Source organism: Aphanomyces astaci (genome assembly GCF_000520075.1).
Source record: "Aphanomyces astaci strain APO3 unplaced genomic scaffold supercont1.15, whole genome shotgun sequence".
NCBI lineage: Eukaryota > Oomycota > Saprolegniomycetes > Saprolegniales > Verrucalvaceae > Aphanomyces > Aphanomyces astaci.
In genome coordinates, this window is record NW_009798278.1 from 327,076 (window position 1) to 344,462 (window position 17,387).

The 17,387-nt window shown below is 47.4% G+C and overlaps 3 protein-coding genes across 3 annotated transcripts; 2 read left to right on the forward strand and 1 right to left on the reverse strand.

The window, feature by feature from the left end:
• Positions 1-7,598: 7,598 nt before the first annotated feature.
• On the forward strand, positions 7,599-10,433 carry H257_07314 (hypothetical protein). Its single transcript, XM_009832789.1, has 3 exons — positions 7,599-7,672; positions 7,738-7,963; positions 8,018-10,433. Exons 1-3 carry the CDS (start codon positions 7,609-7,611, stop codon positions 10,302-10,304), a joined length of 2,577 nt encoding a protein of 858 aa, XP_009831091.1. The 5' UTR covers positions 7,599-7,608; the 3' UTR covers positions 10,305-10,433.
• Positions 10,434-11,318: 885 nt separating this feature from the next.
• Positions 11,319-12,644, forward strand: H257_07315 (hypothetical protein; the record flags this gene model as incomplete). Its single annotated transcript, XM_009832790.1, has 1 exon — positions 11,319-12,644. The coding sequence occupies one exon, from the start codon at positions 11,319-11,321 to the stop codon at positions 12,642-12,644; it is 1,326 nt and encodes a 441-aa protein (XP_009831092.1).
• Positions 12,645-15,559: 2,915 nt separating this feature from the next.
• On the reverse strand, positions 15,560-17,233 carry H257_07316 (hypothetical protein; the record flags this gene model as incomplete). Its single annotated transcript, XM_009832791.1, has 3 exons — positions 15,560-15,680; positions 16,134-16,279; positions 17,141-17,233. 3 exons carry the CDS (start codon positions 17,231-17,233, stop codon positions 15,560-15,562), a joined length of 360 nt encoding a protein of 119 aa, XP_009831093.1.
• Positions 17,234-17,387: the final 154 nt, after the last annotated feature.

The window sequence follows — 17,387 nt, forward strand, 5'->3', positions numbered from 1 at the left end:
TCAACGAGATCTCGAACAAACATAAAACGCACATCAATGTGCTTGGAGCGCCCATGATGCTCAGCATTTTGGGCGATGCTGATAGTTGACTGATTGTCCTCATGAACCGAAATCGGTTGATCACTAGTGTGATGTAGTTCGGCAGCGAGTTGGCGAACGTATAAACATTCTTGAATACAAAGGCAAGAGCCACAAACTGGGCCTCGGTTGTTGACAGAGTCACAATTCCTTGTTTCTTTGAAAGCCATGAAATAAGGTTGTAGAAAAATAGGATAAAAAATCCACTGACACAGCGTCGAGTATCAGGGCACATGGCATAGTTAGCATCCACATAAGCGGATAGAAACGGTTTGGAGACATATTCTCGACCGCCTAACATAAGTCCAAGATTGGAAGTGCCTTGGAGGTAGCGTAGAACGCGTTTGGCAGCACGCCAATGGGCAAGACCCGGGTTGTGCAGAAACTGCGAGAGTTGTTGTAAGGCATAAGCCAAGTCTGGGCGAGAGCCCATCACTAAGTACATAATACTTCCAACAATGGAACGATAGGGCTCGGTGTGCATAAATGAAATGTCCTCAGGTGAACTAGCACACTGAGCCTTGGATAAAGGCGTGGTGCACTCAAAAGGAGTGGTGACGGGCTTCGACATTGACATGTCAAAGCGATCAAGTACTGTAAAACAGTAACGTGATTGATGAATGAACAGAGTTCGTTTGGAACGGTCACGGAAGATTTCCCAGCCGAGAATATCTCGTTCAGGACCTAAGTCCTTCATCTGGAAGCGTTGTGATAGTGACTCCTTGAGAGCGGCAGCAAGAGCCTTGGTAGGAGTAATGATAAAAAGATCGTCTACATAGAGACTAACGATGGTAAAACCATCATCTCGGGCTTTGAGAAAGACGCAGCGGTCTTTGTGAAGGCGGCAAAACCCAAGGAAGCCATGTGGTGACAAAAGTCCAGTACCATAGGTGAGGGGCTTGTTTGAGTCCATAAAGACTCTTTTGAAGCAGGCAGACATAGTCGCGCCTAGAGGCAGGGTCAATGAGGGGGCCAGGGGGCTGCTCCATGCGTATAACGCAGTCGATTTTGCCATTTAGAAAGGCGGTTTTGACGTCCATTTGTTCGCATTCCAAATCATGGATGGCCACTAAGGCAAATAGAAAGCGTAGGACTTGAAGTCGATCAACAGGAGCAAAAATGTCCGTGTAGTCGATGTCTTTTTGTTGCATGAACCCTTTGAGGACAAGTCGGGCCTTGTAAGTGCCATCGGCTTTGAGTCGAAAGACCATCGACAAGGTAGAACCGTTTCATCATGACGATGTTTGACGAGCACATAAGTGCCGTTAGAGAGTAAAGACTCGTATTCGGACTTGGCGACTAGAAGCCATTTGTCACGGTCGGGACGGGACATGACATCACGCCAGTCTTTGGGGTCGTTGTTGTTGGCACGGTCGGCAAGCAAAGCATAGACAAACAATGCTTGCATAGGAACCAAAGGAGGAGCAGAGCTCGAAGGTGGTAAGGACGGCGCAAGCACGAGTGCATGATGTATATGGTTGTGGTAGATGTCAAGTAACTCCAAAGGAGTTGTGTCCATGAGGAGGCAACTTGAGTAATGACTAATAAAGTCAAGTGTTGTCTTAGCCATTGATGGCTGAGCCGGCAAGGCTGTTGGTGAATGGGCCGAGAAGACAGACTGATTGCGACCATAGGATCGTCGTAAGGGAGTAGCAGTTGGGTCAAAGACTGGACTGGTCAATGAAAATGCCGAAAAGACATCGCAAATTCGTTTGGGTAGTTGCACAGTAAGTGCTGGGATGGGTCGAGACGACGGGGGTTCCGTAGAGAGAACGGGTGGCGACGAAGCCAAAGGCTTGTCGTAGAGGAGGCACTAGGCATGTTGGGAATGATGGAGTGCAGCGGCAGCAGTGGTGCGTTGGGTTCCAAGGTTGGGATAAAGTTGGGGTCGATGGTAGATTTTTGGCGATACGCCGCAGCAGCAGCAACAGAGTTGATGGCTGGGAATTCGGACTCCCAGAAGGTAACGTCACGAGAGTAGATAAGTAGGTGAGAGTGCAAATAAGGGTATAACCCTTTCGATCATGTGGGAGACCCACAAACATGGCCTTGACGGCACGGGGATCGAGCTTGGATGATTGCGCGGCACGTTGAATGTGCACAAACGCGGTGAACCAAAGGTTTTGATGTGACCCAAAGATGGGCGTCGTTTAAAGACGACGTGGTAGGGTGAAACACCTTTGTTGGATGCCGAAGGAGAGATGTTGATAAGCCATGCGGCATAATCAAGGGCAAGAGCCCATAGGAACTTGGGCAGAGCCCCTTCAATGAGGATAGCTCGCATCTTTTGGAGAACAATGCCGATACGGCGTTCGGCAACAGCGTTTTGCTGGAGGGAGTAGGCGTTAGTGAAAGCCACCCGAGTGTTGTACTTGGGCTTGATGATGCGCCCGAGTTTCTCGTACTCTTTCGCATTGTCGCTTTGAAGAGTGCCGATGTCCATGGGTGATGAGTGGCGCAGCTCACTAACATCATGTCTAAAAATGGACATCGCGTCCGTACGAAATAGTTCGTAGGTCTCATAGAGATCTTTGCGAAAACGCATGGGGTAGGTCCACATAAAGCGGGAGTAATCGTCGATAAAGACGACAAAGTAGGCAGCGCCACCCGCCGACAAAATCGGGCTTGGGTCCCAAACATCAGAGTGTACAAGGGCTAGGTAAGAGGTCGAGCGGAAGACCGCAGATGAGTCAAAAGGACTGCGCTTGGACTTGGCATAAGCACAAGTTACACACAAATCCTTTGCGGACCATATTTGATCCAACAACGACAAAGTCACGCACCAGACGACGTGCCAACGCATCGATTCGCAGGTGCACGGTTACGTAGCAGTTACATTGAATGTCATTTGTGCTGGATTTACTACTGCTAACGTTATAATGTGCTCGGTCAATTATATCGAACCAAACACATAGTTGACCACGAAGGTGCTTGGCCTTGAAGAGCATAAGCTCAGGATTTGTCATTGTCATTTGGTTGAAGGCATCAACGCCTGGATGGCCGAGACGGCGATGCCAGAGGCGTGCAAGGTTAGCTGCAGAGAGCTTGGAGTCAGCCACGAGGCTAATAAGGCAGTCGGTTGGAACAGTAGTGGTGTCATAGACAGGTGTGGGAGTGTGTGAACCAAGCATAGCCTGGGCTACACTCATCGAGACAGAGTCTGGAGTAAATAGGTAGAACGGTGTTGGCTTGGAGACCATAGATGATCGTTGAATGATTGGCGCATAGCGCAACACAGACGAATATGCAAACATGTGCAATTGATCGTTAATTAAAAGTGGAAAATCCACTGTAGGTCGAGGAGAATTTCCGCAGAGGGTCTCAAAAGTGGCCATCATGCCAGTAAGCATGGCCATTTGGCCCGGATGGATATACTCGCCACCGTGCGGATCGGTTGAGGGCTAGCACTTGGGCTGGCAGGGAAAGGAGTATAGACCCATGACATTGTTAGGTGCTCGAAGCACATCACCAAGAGTGGTGGTAATTTCGCACATGTCGCGAGCCGTAAAACGGACGGAGATGCCCTCATCGGTCGCTTGGCGAATGGAGAACAAGTTGAACTGTAGTTCAGGGCAATGTAGACCAAAAATTTGGTCACGGGATGACATGTCCACGGCCAAAGAAAGAGGGCCATAGCCAAGGACGGGAAGTTGGACGCCGTTCTCGACTGTAAGAGACAGTGAGACAGTGCGCAAGGTAGTTGGAGAAATAATCTCGGTTGGGGGTGCATGAGGCAGAGGCGCCAGAGTCAACAATCCAATGTTCTCGCAGAGAGGGAAAGTCATTTGGACGATAAGTCACCGACATGGGTAGGGGCAGGTCACCGGGGTCGCTTTCACAGTAGCGTAGGTCCGCATGAAGGGCAAACATGCCTTGTCCACCAACAACTTGGAATGGGGGATGGGGACGGACGTCCACACATCTTGGGGGCAGTTGGAGAACTACCTTGATCGGTGTCTCTGACGCCGCGGTAATAATGTCGCTGCGAGTGGCCGAAAAGGCACTGTGTGGGGACAGTGAAAGATCCACTTTGGTCGGGTTCGCAGGAATTTGGAACAATGGTCGTGGTGGGTAGAAGGGCAAACGCTCGGTAATTAGTACCTTGGCAGAAGGGACTTCAGCGAAGTATAAATCGCCGGCATCCACAGGAGATGGGTAGTGGTCGGGGATCTCCCCCGGTGCAGCAGTGATGGGAGCGAGGGTAGAAGCCGCAATAAGCGGAGGTTCATGGGGCGGTGATGCAAAAACATCAGAGAGTGGGGCAGAGCCCGGTTGAAATACCTTTGGTAGAACCGATGGTGGGTTGGGACGTTGGAGGACCCGGTTGAGAGTGGAGTGAGGCACAAAGTGGTGGGATAAGATGTGGGTGTTGGCAAAGCCATTGGGGCGATTGCCTTCATGAATAAATCGACGAGCGGCTGCACGAGCAGCAGTGCTACTGTAGCCTGGTCATAAAGACCCCCCTAAACCTGAGGTTTTTTGTCACGTCAAAAATATACAAGCCTTTATTGTCGTTTAACGCACATTTATTGAATTTCATGGGTTCTGTATTTCTTTTATAACGTTACAAGCAGCGATTGTCAAAAATATATTGTGAAAACAATTATTTAAATATATTGCAATAATATTTTATTATATTGTGCCCGAACAATAGAACTATTTATTGAAAGAGCGAAATATATTGGAATAGTTATTGTTTTCCCCAAAATTATTGCAGTTATTTTATTGGACCCCAAGTAATATTGCCATAGTTATTGGTTTCCAGAGAATTATTGCTGTTATTTTATTGGGCCCGAACTATACCCTCCCGTGCCTTCGCCTCATCGACAAAGTACCTTCTCGCTTGGACTCCAAAAATGAGGTCCCTGGGCTCTGGGCTCTCGATTCTCGAAACTTTGACTGGAAATTATTAATCAATTGTGCATCATTCTGCATACAAACATCAAGTACACACCATATTTATTTTGTCCGAATTTGTCCAATCAAAGTGCGTTATGAATGCGTAAGTAAGTTTCATTGGCTTGAATCGGAGTTTCCTGCATCTGGACGAAACCTGCACAAATCTATAACGTTCGCCTTGGACTAACGTACAAAAAACAGCCGAAAATTCTGTTAACCAATTGAAAGGCAACATTTGGGCTCGTAAATTGTTTGCCAAAGTGTTTGCACCATTTTAACGAATGGTACTGCCAGAGTTGGTGTAGAATGAAATGACCAACCCTACCCCTCTAGAAATCGTGGATATGCATAAATTTGAAGAGGTATTGCGGCCCATTTTGTGTCAGCAAAAATAATCCACCGAGCCAAATCGTACCTGTTAGCAATTAGCACATGCCTTATGCATATAGAATATCCATGCAAAAATATGACAGATATTACATTCCCAAAAATGGGTTACAGCCTCGAGATTGATTGCAGATACCGTTCTCGTATTACTGTATTCAGGACATGATCGCATGCCGAGAGGTCAACTCTGACAGCGATGAGGACGAGGCATAATGGCTATCTCCACAAGAATAGGCGAAGAAGGCAAAGAAAACCGAAGCGAAGGTGGCCAAAAAGAAGCGCTTTCAAGTCAAGGCAAAAAAAACTCTCTGGGAAGTAGACAACAAAATTTGAGTGCAAGTATTTATTGACCAATCAAAAAATATTGCAATATTTATTGGCTAATGATTCGTTATTGCAATAGTTATTGCCCTTTGGAATATTATTGCAATAGTTATTGGCCAATCAAAATTTAGTGCAATAGTTATTGGCGAATCAGTGGTTAGTGCAATAGATATTGACCAAGCAAAATAAATTGCAATAGTTATTTCTATTCTGTAGGAAACCACAATAAATAAACAATAAATAACTCCACCGGAAAATATATTTAAATATATTTTTGACAATCGCTGGTTACAAGGGGGGATTTTCCCTCAGAGTATCATAGCTTTCTCGCGGAGTTATTCAACGTTGTTCCCCGTATTTGGGAATATTGCTATCCCAAGCACGTGCGCGTATGGAAGCAATGCGAGTTGCCTCTACCTATCCATCAACTGCCTAAGGCATCATCAAGCCATTGCGGCAGTGGAACTTACAAATAGCTTATTATTATTACTACTGCTATTAATATGTACTACAGTTGTACTACGTAGTGCTACGTAGTACTAAATTAGTACTAGTATACCGGTAGCATAGTACTGACTACCTACTGGTATACTAGTACTCCGGAGTACTACGTAGTACCTACTACGTAGTATAGTAGGAGGTTTCTCGCGAACATGTCGGCGTGGGTCAAATCTCATAGCATTTTTCGCTTACATTACGAGGCTTGTGCATAGCATCTCCCCAATCCTTTACCCCCCCATACGTATAGATTGTCAGTCGGCGTAGATTAACCATGGACTGCTGTGTGTGTAGTCCTGCGCCGGTGTTCACAACCGACGACTACCGTGTTCACAACGGTGACCTCGATGACAAATCCAAAAGTAACTTCATTATCCAGTCAATCAGTCAGTTCCCTCTTTTCACTTCACTACTCTACTACAAGTCGTGCATCGGTACAGTGTGTACCATCAGCTCTGAACATATGCCCATCCGGATCCAGGCCATATTTCACACTCCTCAAATGTCGGGTCCAGTTCCGGACCAACATTTTGCTACCCACACTCAGGCAACGGGGGTCGAACAGAGGCTCGGCCGATAACACTTGCCCCCTACATCGGATGGCCACACGCACTCGTGAGGTCGTCAATCATTTTGTTCACGCCGTCTTCGTTGCTCCGGGCCTTGGCCCAGCGACGGAATAGCACAGGAACGTCTTCGTAGTTCAACAGGGCAATGTGTAGGCATTTGTAAATCGACGTGTGCTACTGTATACTGTATACTGGTGAATTACAAGAGGAAGTCAAAGCGAGTCTCATGTCAAGTACAGTACAGTGTCGAAACCAAGGTTGCATTGACTACAAATGAACGAGTGGCGTAGAACGGAAGTGTACATACGTCTGTGCCCGAAAGGTGTTGGAATGTTCGGGGGAGATCTCGGGGCTCAAACTGTTGAGGGAATCCAAAAGTCGAGACTTGACGTTTCGGGGTATACATAAAGTATTCGATTTGTTTACGACGATGACATGGAGGCTACAGAAGCAACAGATCCCCATGATGAGGTTCGTGGGCTTGCAGTCAATTAAACCACGGGTTCAGTCTTGCGATTATCGAATATTCTGGACGGATGGTCTCGCGACATAGTGTAACACTTCCTTATGCTACAGTATGCCAATCTTAACCACCGTTCTGCCAGCATATACTCTGAGCTACCTGGTTGTAGCGAGTTCACGCACGATTCCTGCCATAAGTGACGACGACTTGGCAGCCAAATACCCCGCGATGTATTAATTCCATCCACCAAACAAAAGAATGCTTGCTTATATCTGGACAAAAGCACCATAACAGAGGTAACCAATGCAAGCAACGCGCAACAAATACTGTCACAGATCTTGACTGAAACGCCTATGTCATGCTTATCACATTATCAAAGTTTCTTTTGATATGAGCTCCGTTGGTCTTGTCTTGGCGGTGATGCTGTGTATTGCCCAGGCCTTACCCGTTCCAGGTAGACCCCGTCCTTCCTTCTCTATCAATAAGAGGTGCCGGACCATTGATTGTTATACCTCGTAGGCGTATGCTACTCTCCATTTCACTTGGCAGAGTACCCTCTCCATGGGTATGAGTCCCCGTATTTACTGCCAGCAGGCATGGATGCGGACTTCAAACTCATGGCCCAGCTCGGCTACACCACGGTGCGCACGTATTACTCCAACTACTATGGCTACGACATCGCCCCTATTGCTGCCAAGTATGGCATCCAGCTGTACTTGGGTGTTTACATGACGACAGAATCCTGGTAAGCTCTCGACGTTTGAAACCAACATAAGCTGAAGACACCGATGTGTTTTAGGTACGAGAGCCAAGTGACGTCGGCTGTGAATGCTGCCGTCAATTACCCGAATACCGTCCAAGCCATCCTCATTGGCAACGAGAACGTAGCCCCGTACGGAACATTCACCGTCGAGGACATTGTAACGCAAATGAACTTCACACGCAACCGCATTTTCAACCAAACGAACCGGACGTTTCCAGTTGGTACCGTCCAACGCATTTCCGAGTGGCTTCTTTCCGCTCCATCGATGATCCAACTCGGAGCAGCCTCCGATGTGATTGGAGTCAACATTTACCCTTTCTTCGACGCGGGATTCACTTGGACGAATCCGGTGGCACTGCTCCAAGGCTCTTGGAATAGCATGGTCACAAAGTTCAAACTGCCAAAGCTGCTACTGACTGAGACGGGGTGGCCTTCGGGTGGAGCACCCGCGACGTGGGCTCCCAACAACACGCCCAGTTTGGCCAACTCCCTCGCGTACTTCCAAACGTTTAAACAGTGGATGCAAGACAACCAACGACAACACGACTTTTGGTACAGCATGTTTGACTCTCGACCTGACGAAACTCTCTGGGCGGATATGGAATACCATTTTGGCTTGCTGACGCACGATCGAAGCAACAAATCCACCACCACAATCCCCCCCACGCCTGCACCTACTCCTCAAGCTACGCCTGCACCTACTCCTCAAGCTACGCCTGCACCTACTCCTCAAGCTACGCCTGCATTTACTCCTCAAGCCACGCCTGCACCTACTCCTCAAACCACGCCTGCATTGACCCCCGCACCTACTCCTCGGCCTACCCCCGCACCTACTTATCAGCCTATTCCAGCCCCCACCCCTGCACCCACTCGGGAACCTACCCCCGCTCCAATCTTTCCCCTTACGCCTCGCGCCACTCCAGCGTCCACCATATCGGGTACTTGCAGCGCAATTCAAGAGGATACAGACTACACGGGGGCGACGATTGCTGCAGTTCAGCGCTCAACGGCAGATCTGTGCTGCAGTGATTGCAATGCGAACTCCCAATGCAAATTGTACGTCTGGTTTCAAGGCACGTGCTATTTGAAGAGCAATCTCGGAACTAAATCACAATCGACTGGACGTCGTGCTGGGGTGAAGCAGCTAGTGGGCACCACGTGCAGCGTCATCTTTGAAAACACCGAGTTTCAAGGCAATGACATTAGCTCGTCCGTCCGATCTTCAGCAGAATTGTGTTGTGGTGACTGCAACGCAACCCCAAAATGCAAAGCTTTCGTGTGGTTCCAAGGCATTTGCTACCTGAAAAGCGCCGCCGGTGTTCAAACGACTGCCACCAGTCGACGCGCAGGAATTCTGCTGTCCAGCACGACGCCAGCTCCACTGCCAATTTCTTCTACTCCTGCACCCACCACCACCTTGGCAATTACCCCTGCACCTATTGCGCCCCTCACCCCTTCACCTACCACCAACACATGTTCGACGATTGAAGAGAACACAGACTACACTGGTGCTGTCATTGGTACCAGCGCCCAAGCTACTGCCGAGGCGTGCTGCGGCGTCTGCAAAACCACCTCCACGTGTCAAGCATACGTGTGGTATCTAGACACGTGTTATTTAAAGAGTGCAGTGGGAACCAAGGTAAACCTCACTGGCCGTCGTGCGGCTAGCATTTCGGCCACGCCGATCTCCTGTTCAACGTTTGAGAACGATGTCGACTACTCTGGCAACGACATCGGGGCCACCAAGCAAGTGTCGGCCAATCTTTGTTGCTCGGATTGTCAGGCCGTGGCAGGCTGTCAACTGTTTGTGTGGCGAGATGGAACTTGCTGGCTGAAGCGAGCGAAGGGTGCGTCCGTTCGAGTCCTGGGGGCCACTGCTGGCTTCTTGCCGTCGTCCATGAGCGTGGAATCGTGCGGTGTGGTGGAGCCCAACACGGACTACGTTGGGAACGATGTTGTAAGCGTAGCCGGTGCTACCACGAGCGACTGCTGCCAGGCGTGTCAAAGCGAACGTACTTGCAACGCCTACAGCCAGTCCCAGGGAAAGTGTTACCTGAAATCTGGTCGCTCCACCGTGTCCACCGTGTCTGGTGTCACGTCGGCGCGTGTCAACAAGTGCTCGACCGTCGAAGTAGGTGTGGACTACGTTGGGAACGATCTAGCAAGTGCGGCAGCTCCGTCGGCTCAAGATTGCTGTGCCTTTTGTCGTAATACCAACGGATGCAATGCCTATACATATGGATGGGGTACGTGTTTCTTGAAGACGGCCAAAGGAGCTACCCGTGCCAACTCGGCGGCACAGTCAGCTACTGTGGTGGCGTAAGTTTCAATCAACTCATGCACCGTCGTCCGAAAATGCCATTATTGATTGTTCAACTTATGGTGATGACAGGTTTACGTACTATTAATATGTACGAACAACTACTATTAACGTTAATAGATGAAGTATTACTACTTACTACCTATTAATAGTACTATTATTGTGCTTTGCACCTTTTTTGACAATTCGAGGGTTAAATTCATTGTTACATGAACTACTCCGAGTAATTTATTACATTAGGGATATAGGTATGCTAGTCGTCGCTCTGGCCAATGATTCAAAGGCCATTCGTACAACACCACTTGATCTGTACTAACGTTAGCACTGTACATACGTGGAAAGCAAGGGCGCTGTACGACTACAAGATGTATAGTACAGTACTCCCATGTCACATCCTAATACGGTGTGCATCGTGATGAACTGGTGGTTGCACTGCGTAAGTTGGATTGGTGCTACAACTCGATTAGTTAGCGGCTGAAATAAAGTAAGTAAGGGTTGTTTTATGCTGATGACATGCACAGAACTTGCTTGCGTTGTTTTATGTTCAACTTATATTATTTTAAACGCCTTGTTGTTTACACGTAAACAACGGGCAAACTACATGAAAAGCACAGTAGTATCTATTACTGTATTAATAATCAATACTTCAGAAGTAGTAACGTTAGTACTCGTTGCAGTCAAGTACTTTATCCGACCCACAACCCAGTTCTGCCTAAGTATCTTGGTTTCTTTCGAATAACTGTGGCGTTGCCCGCGCAATAATTTCTACCGACACAAAGTACGATTAAAAACGATAGTTTAGGCACACTACTCATTTCATCAAGCCAGAAACTACAAATCGCACTACCGGTACAGTGTGCGAACACGACTGGCTGATCCGTTATGCGTAGTATCCGAAATGCCATATATCCGGATAAATGACGTGGCATCGTCTCGTGCTAGGAATAATTCTCAAGTCAACGCTGCAACACATTGAGAGAAGTAGTCGCATAGTTCCACATTCGGCAAGTCGACGCGATGCTTCATGTGGACCTTAATGATGACCTGGCGGAGTTCATTGACGTGACATTTGCGTCTGGGGACAATGTGGTCGTGGTGGTGGTGGGGCAACGCGATGTCGCCAACGACGCGAGACTGCAGACCACCCTCGCTGAACTGCCGCAACAAGTGCTGTTCCGACGGCAGCAGTCCATGGTGACAATCGAGGAAGACGTGGAGCTGCACAGCATCAACAGGCCTTCTTTGGGCAGCACCAGCGAGAGGGACCGGCGCAAACAATCTATGGTGCAAAGCAATAGCATCGACGACAAGACGCTGGGCAACAAGGGCCTGGAAGATGAAGAGTACTACGAACGGATTGTCACTTCGATCTCCACTCAGCCCTTGGAGCACTTCATGGCCAGCTTGGACGACGAAAGCGCCGAGTCTGTGGCCGACTCGGATGTGTCGTCGGACGTGTCGTACTCGTCCACCACGTATGACGCCGAAAGTGACGGCCATCATGACGATACAACTCTATTTGAAAGCATTCGAGCGTCCGACGAATTCCATCGCGTGTTTGAATGGATGCAAGAGTATCGTGGCTGGTCGCGGCAACCAGGGATATGGGGCAGCTACTGCTACATCGAGCCACGTACCCCCCCTGAGCATCAAGCAGCTGAAACGTCGGAAGAATCCGCATCCGAGTTTCTGGGGGAAGTTGCTGCGGAAGCAAAATGGAAAGCGACTGGGGATTGGCACCGAGCACTCTTTGCGCAACCACCGACGGTGAACGAACCAGTAGTGCCATTAACGACGCCGTCTCGCCGTCCCCGTCGACAGAAAACCCTGTGTTCAATGCCAGGATGCTCGCATGCAGCCGCCACGAATCGACTGTGCCGCGGCCATGGCGGCGGGAAGACATGTTCCACCGCGGGTTGCCTAGGAACTGCTATGGGGGTGCTGGGAAAATGCAAAAAACACGGTGGAGGGGCTCGCTGTTCCGAGTTGAGTTGTTCCAAGAGCGCCCAGGGCGGAGGTCGATGCAAGGCGCACGGGGGTGGTAAAAAATGCAGTTTCGACGGTTGTGCCAGGGCCGCCCAACGCCGTGGCCGATGCGCGAGTCACGGCGGGAAAATCCCGTGCCGCGTCCACGATTGTCCTCGAACTGATCGCGGCGGAGGCCTCTGCGAGGTTCACCGGGTCGCGGCGCTCTGTGTGTTCCACGGCTGCCATCGCCTAGCCAAGGTGAACCAGCTGTGCGCACCGCATAGTCGCCAACAACGTTCCGCCCTTAACCACCAACAGAGCGCCGAGATGTCCTCGGCTCAAGCCACCAGCTCAGTTTACGAGCTACTGGTGTAGGCAGCGTTCGGTATTCAAGCCGATCTTGGTGGCGTACTACTACTTATTAGTAGCAGTAGTATACTAGTAAGCCGGTTCGAATAACGATTCGAAGCGAACTATTTTGACGTAATATTTTTACGGAAGCATTGCATCTATCATTCATTTACTACATAATACTAACATTGTAAACTTTACAGTGTTAACACTCATGTACTACGTTTTACTAACACTGTAAACTTTACAGCTGTAAAGTAATTCCTGGTCGCTGTCCATTCTTCGATACTACAGTGCGCGACAAAATAGAAAGGACAGTGGATAAAAAGTGGGGTTTTTTTACGCCACGAGGTCAAAAATGATCAAAATCAGCTGACTTTTAGATATGTTGCTCAGGGCAGTGTGGCAGATTTGTACCATAACTGTTATTCCAGAACAACCAAATTCGTGGTTGTCAAGAAGTAACAACCATTGTCATGTTTGTATGTTGCGACAATATATAAGGACATACAAAAACCAAGATAGACAAAATCAGTACTTAGTTTTGTCACCATGGCATGCATGCACCACAAGGCACCGAGATGTCATTGAGGTCACTTACCGGTATATATTGTCGCGCAACATATCTTGTAGTAAACTGTATCCGGGCATATTATTTTCTGAATTTCAAAAATATTATACCTGGAGGCTGCAGGAAATAAATGGTCATATTCGAACAAACTCGATGGAGCTGATGACTATAATCGCAATGTTACACGATCGGAAGAGTTCATACTTTATCTGGGTGGATAGAAACCTTCGTCGTCGCATCTTCGGTGGTGATTTGGTCGTCAACCTTGCTCCATGGAAGCGCACTTTATTTTCATTATTTTTATCATGGCGTTAATAGAATTTTTTAAAATAACACATCAAAACGATGTTATGTGATATTATATTTGGAAGCAAAGATAACTAACTGTAGATGCTCTTAAAAACACCGTTGGAGATGCTCTAAGAGCATCTCCAACGGTGTTTTTATTTCTATTGTCAATTCGAAGTTACGGATATAGAATAGAAACTCTTGCACTATCCGGAGGGTTTGTTGCTATTTCACGCGAAAATAGAAATTCTGAAGGACGTTAATTTCAAAATAATCCGGATAATGCCAAAATAGCAACCGTAAAAACGAAGTTTGACTTTACACATATAATGCCAAAATAGCAACCGTAAAAACGAAGTTTGACTTTACCTATGCTTTAGCAATAGGTTAGAATTTACCGTTGGAGATGCCCTAAAAGTTGCTCAACTTGGATGTTATAATTGAGACATCCACTTTCAAAGCCACACAAGATAACCCAATGTAACCGACCAGCCCGAGACTCAATTCGCGTGTTCACAAGCATTATATCTACATAATGACGTATCATAGAGGTCGCTACGACCTATATTCATCGAGATATTTACTTACAAAGTATGTTTTAACGTTATTTGCGAGTTTTTGCTACTTTGAGGACACATCACTCATGCTACAATGTTGCAATCGCCATATTTCTAGCTTTGAACGATAGCCTACAACTAAGTTTGCAATATCTACATTCAATACACTGCTTGTAGTCAAGCCGTCAGAGAGATATTTGATGTTAAAGTCATGTACTTTCTTAGTTAACTAATTAGCTAACAAGTTGATCATAAATTATGTCTAACCTTAAGTCATATTTGAAGCAATGTTTTATTATTATGTAACTTGGTTTTTATATTTTATCACAATTCAATGTCAAGTCCATTAAAATTACCGAACAGTTTGAGCTGACAATTCAATGTCAAGTCCATTAAAATTACCGAACAGTTTTGAGCTGACTGTGAAGTCACTACACCATGCGTTCCCGGTTGGCGCGTCTTGTCGAAAGGCCAATCCAAAACCCTCAGCCCCAAGTGTATATATCAGGTAGGACAAGAGCTAGTGGGATCGAGCTGCATGATATTCTGCCAATTCATTTGAGGCTCGCTGTTTTGGTCATTTCCCGCACCCTCCTGGGCGACATTATTGATACTGTAGATATTATTTGGTGACTTTGAATGATTCTTCATTTATTTAAGGCGATGGATGTCATAGTACTTATTAATATCTGGTCCTTCTAAGATATCGTTGATCCGCCACTGGTGGAACTCCGGCCAGATGTGTGGAACTTACTGCGAACCTTGCAGTATATCCGGCCGCCTGTGTACGCTGCGGCGTCGGACTAAGTTGCTTTTCGTAGTTCCTACAAGTGTCTACAGTAGATATGATGGTGCACAGGATTCTACGTCACTATCCATAACGATGGAGGTTGTCATTAACTTGTTCGCTCCCACAGCGCCTTTGATTGACATCCACTTCATGTAGGCCATCCTCCACGCTCCATTTCAAGTGCCAACAAAAAAGCGTCGACCAAGTCAACCGATCTGGCCAATCACTGTCGAGGATTCCAATCCACAAATGAACCCACTTGAGGGATTCTGGCACCGTTGGAGATGCTCTTAACAGTAAGTTCCGGATTTTTCCTCAACTCTATAAAGCTTCAGAGGTGATTTTAAGGATAAAGATAAATATTGCGGATTTGGTACAGAATTCCAGATTCCGTCGAATCGAATCTCGCTGACTGAACCTATCACAAACCTCGCCCATTGGTTAATCCATTCATGCTAGACTATGATTGGCTACACGAAACCAGCCTTTCAGAGAACAAGCTTTCAGAGAACGTGCCACACTGCAACTCACAACATCCACGCGGAGTCCGCACATGGATCATGATTTTTTCTATCCCTGACGCGGACACCACCATGGACGTTGCAGACACTCCCGCGAGGAACACGATATCCTCACAAAGCCCACGTCTAAGCCTACAACCAGAGGTGGCGGCGCACTAAAAAACCTCGTTTTACGAGCTCATACTTGAGGCTATGATCAAAGAGACTGTCGGTCAGCGCAACGCGTCCGCTGTGAGGTTAGCAACGTTCGACTGTGGTGGTGCGTTGTGGGTGTGAAATGAATCGTTTTCTCGTCCTTCCCATAGAGGACTGCCAAACAAGACTTCTTCGTCCCTAGGACGTAGTAGTCGTAGAGGAATAGCATCATAGTGTTGGGGCTGGCATGTCGGTGGAAGACAACAGACTCAATGGCGCTCATGGGTATCGACGAGCTGCCAGAAGGGCGTGCGTTTGGAAATGGCGCGCAAATGCGAAACTGCCAAACTCAAAGATAAACCAATCAAACGCCGTCGCGTGGTTTATGAAAGTAGGGATTTGAACCTCTCTGTATCCGGAAATTCCCAGCAAATCGACAATACTCGTCCTCGAAATTTCCCTAGTAAAGCCGAATCTGGATACCGCAGAAAATTTTACTTCGTATTAATATGTATGGAGCATAAGAGAATGTAGTTAAGTCCGCTCAGCTAGTACGCGGCCGAGGCCATTAAGTGCCCGCTGAGTGATTTTAACTTTACAGCGTAATATCAATATCAATCAATGTATGGAGCATAACTTGGCGAATGCGACAATGCCAGGAAACTGTCGACGTCATCGTCCTCATCAAACAAGTCCGCGAAGAGGACATTCGTGATGGTTTCTGTCGCATGGGCACAGCCGCGACTGGCAGGATGCATGCAATACAGTACGCCGTGGCGGTTGCCAGCATGAGAAAGCTACCGGTAGAAACGACGAACAGGCCAAATCTTTTGCCCTACGTTTTTCTATTTAACCTATATATTTTGTGGTAAAACCTACTTCGGATGAACGTTAAGCAGTAATCTGCTAGGTTAAACCTTGGATAGTGATAGGTTAAACTCAATTTACGTACGGATAACGTGTACGGATAAATGGCCCATACAAACGTCAAGACGATTCGATCCGACATTAGACATTAGTCTTATTGGTTAAAAGTTCAATACTTCTTAGGCTTTCATTGGTAGATGACTCTTGATTTTCAATACAAAGATCAAATGTCGTACTGGTATGTTGGTTTTTACTGTGACGTCTCTGACAAGGTGAGGGCATGAACTGTGAGGCACGGCGTGGCTCCCGGTGCCACGTGTATTGCGTGCAGAGGCTGTAAGCGGCCTGACCACAGTTCTTGCTATGGCCCAAGGAGGCGTGGGTACAGAAGTCCTGTCACCTCCAGGGACGTTGCAATGGCTATAATTTCCAATGAGGAATCTCGAAATGATACATGACGAAGATACGTGAGTGTCAGTACAATTAAATTATACTAACTGTAAAGCTGCAAAACGGACGAGTGGCGGCAAAAACATGCTAGTACAATACTGTACAACCCTACGTTCGAATATCAAACACATTGAACCATAACATCGGACTCAGGACATTGTGGAAATTCATGTACTTCAACACGCAGGACACAAATCATGGATCAAACCGGGAAATCGAAGCATGCTCGCATTCCTAACTTCGGCTGTCGTCGGGCGATGAGAATGATCTATGCATTCAGCCAAGTGATAGCATTAACGCAAACTAGCAGCATCATTTACATGTTGTAAGAGGCAACGTACCGTTGTGTGTAAGCCCCGACTTGACGCCAACGGATGCGCTTCGTTGTCGTTGGCCTTGGGGCCACGGACTAGGGGTTCTCGTTTTAGGCGCATGCGCCTCTGGCGCATTGTCCGGTTAAATTGTATCCGGCAATCATCCTAATTTCGGGATCATATGTAGGATTATCGAATATAACGGACATTTAGTTTTTATGGAGTACCCCATTTAGTTTTTATGGAGTACCCTGGAGTATCATCGTCGAACTTA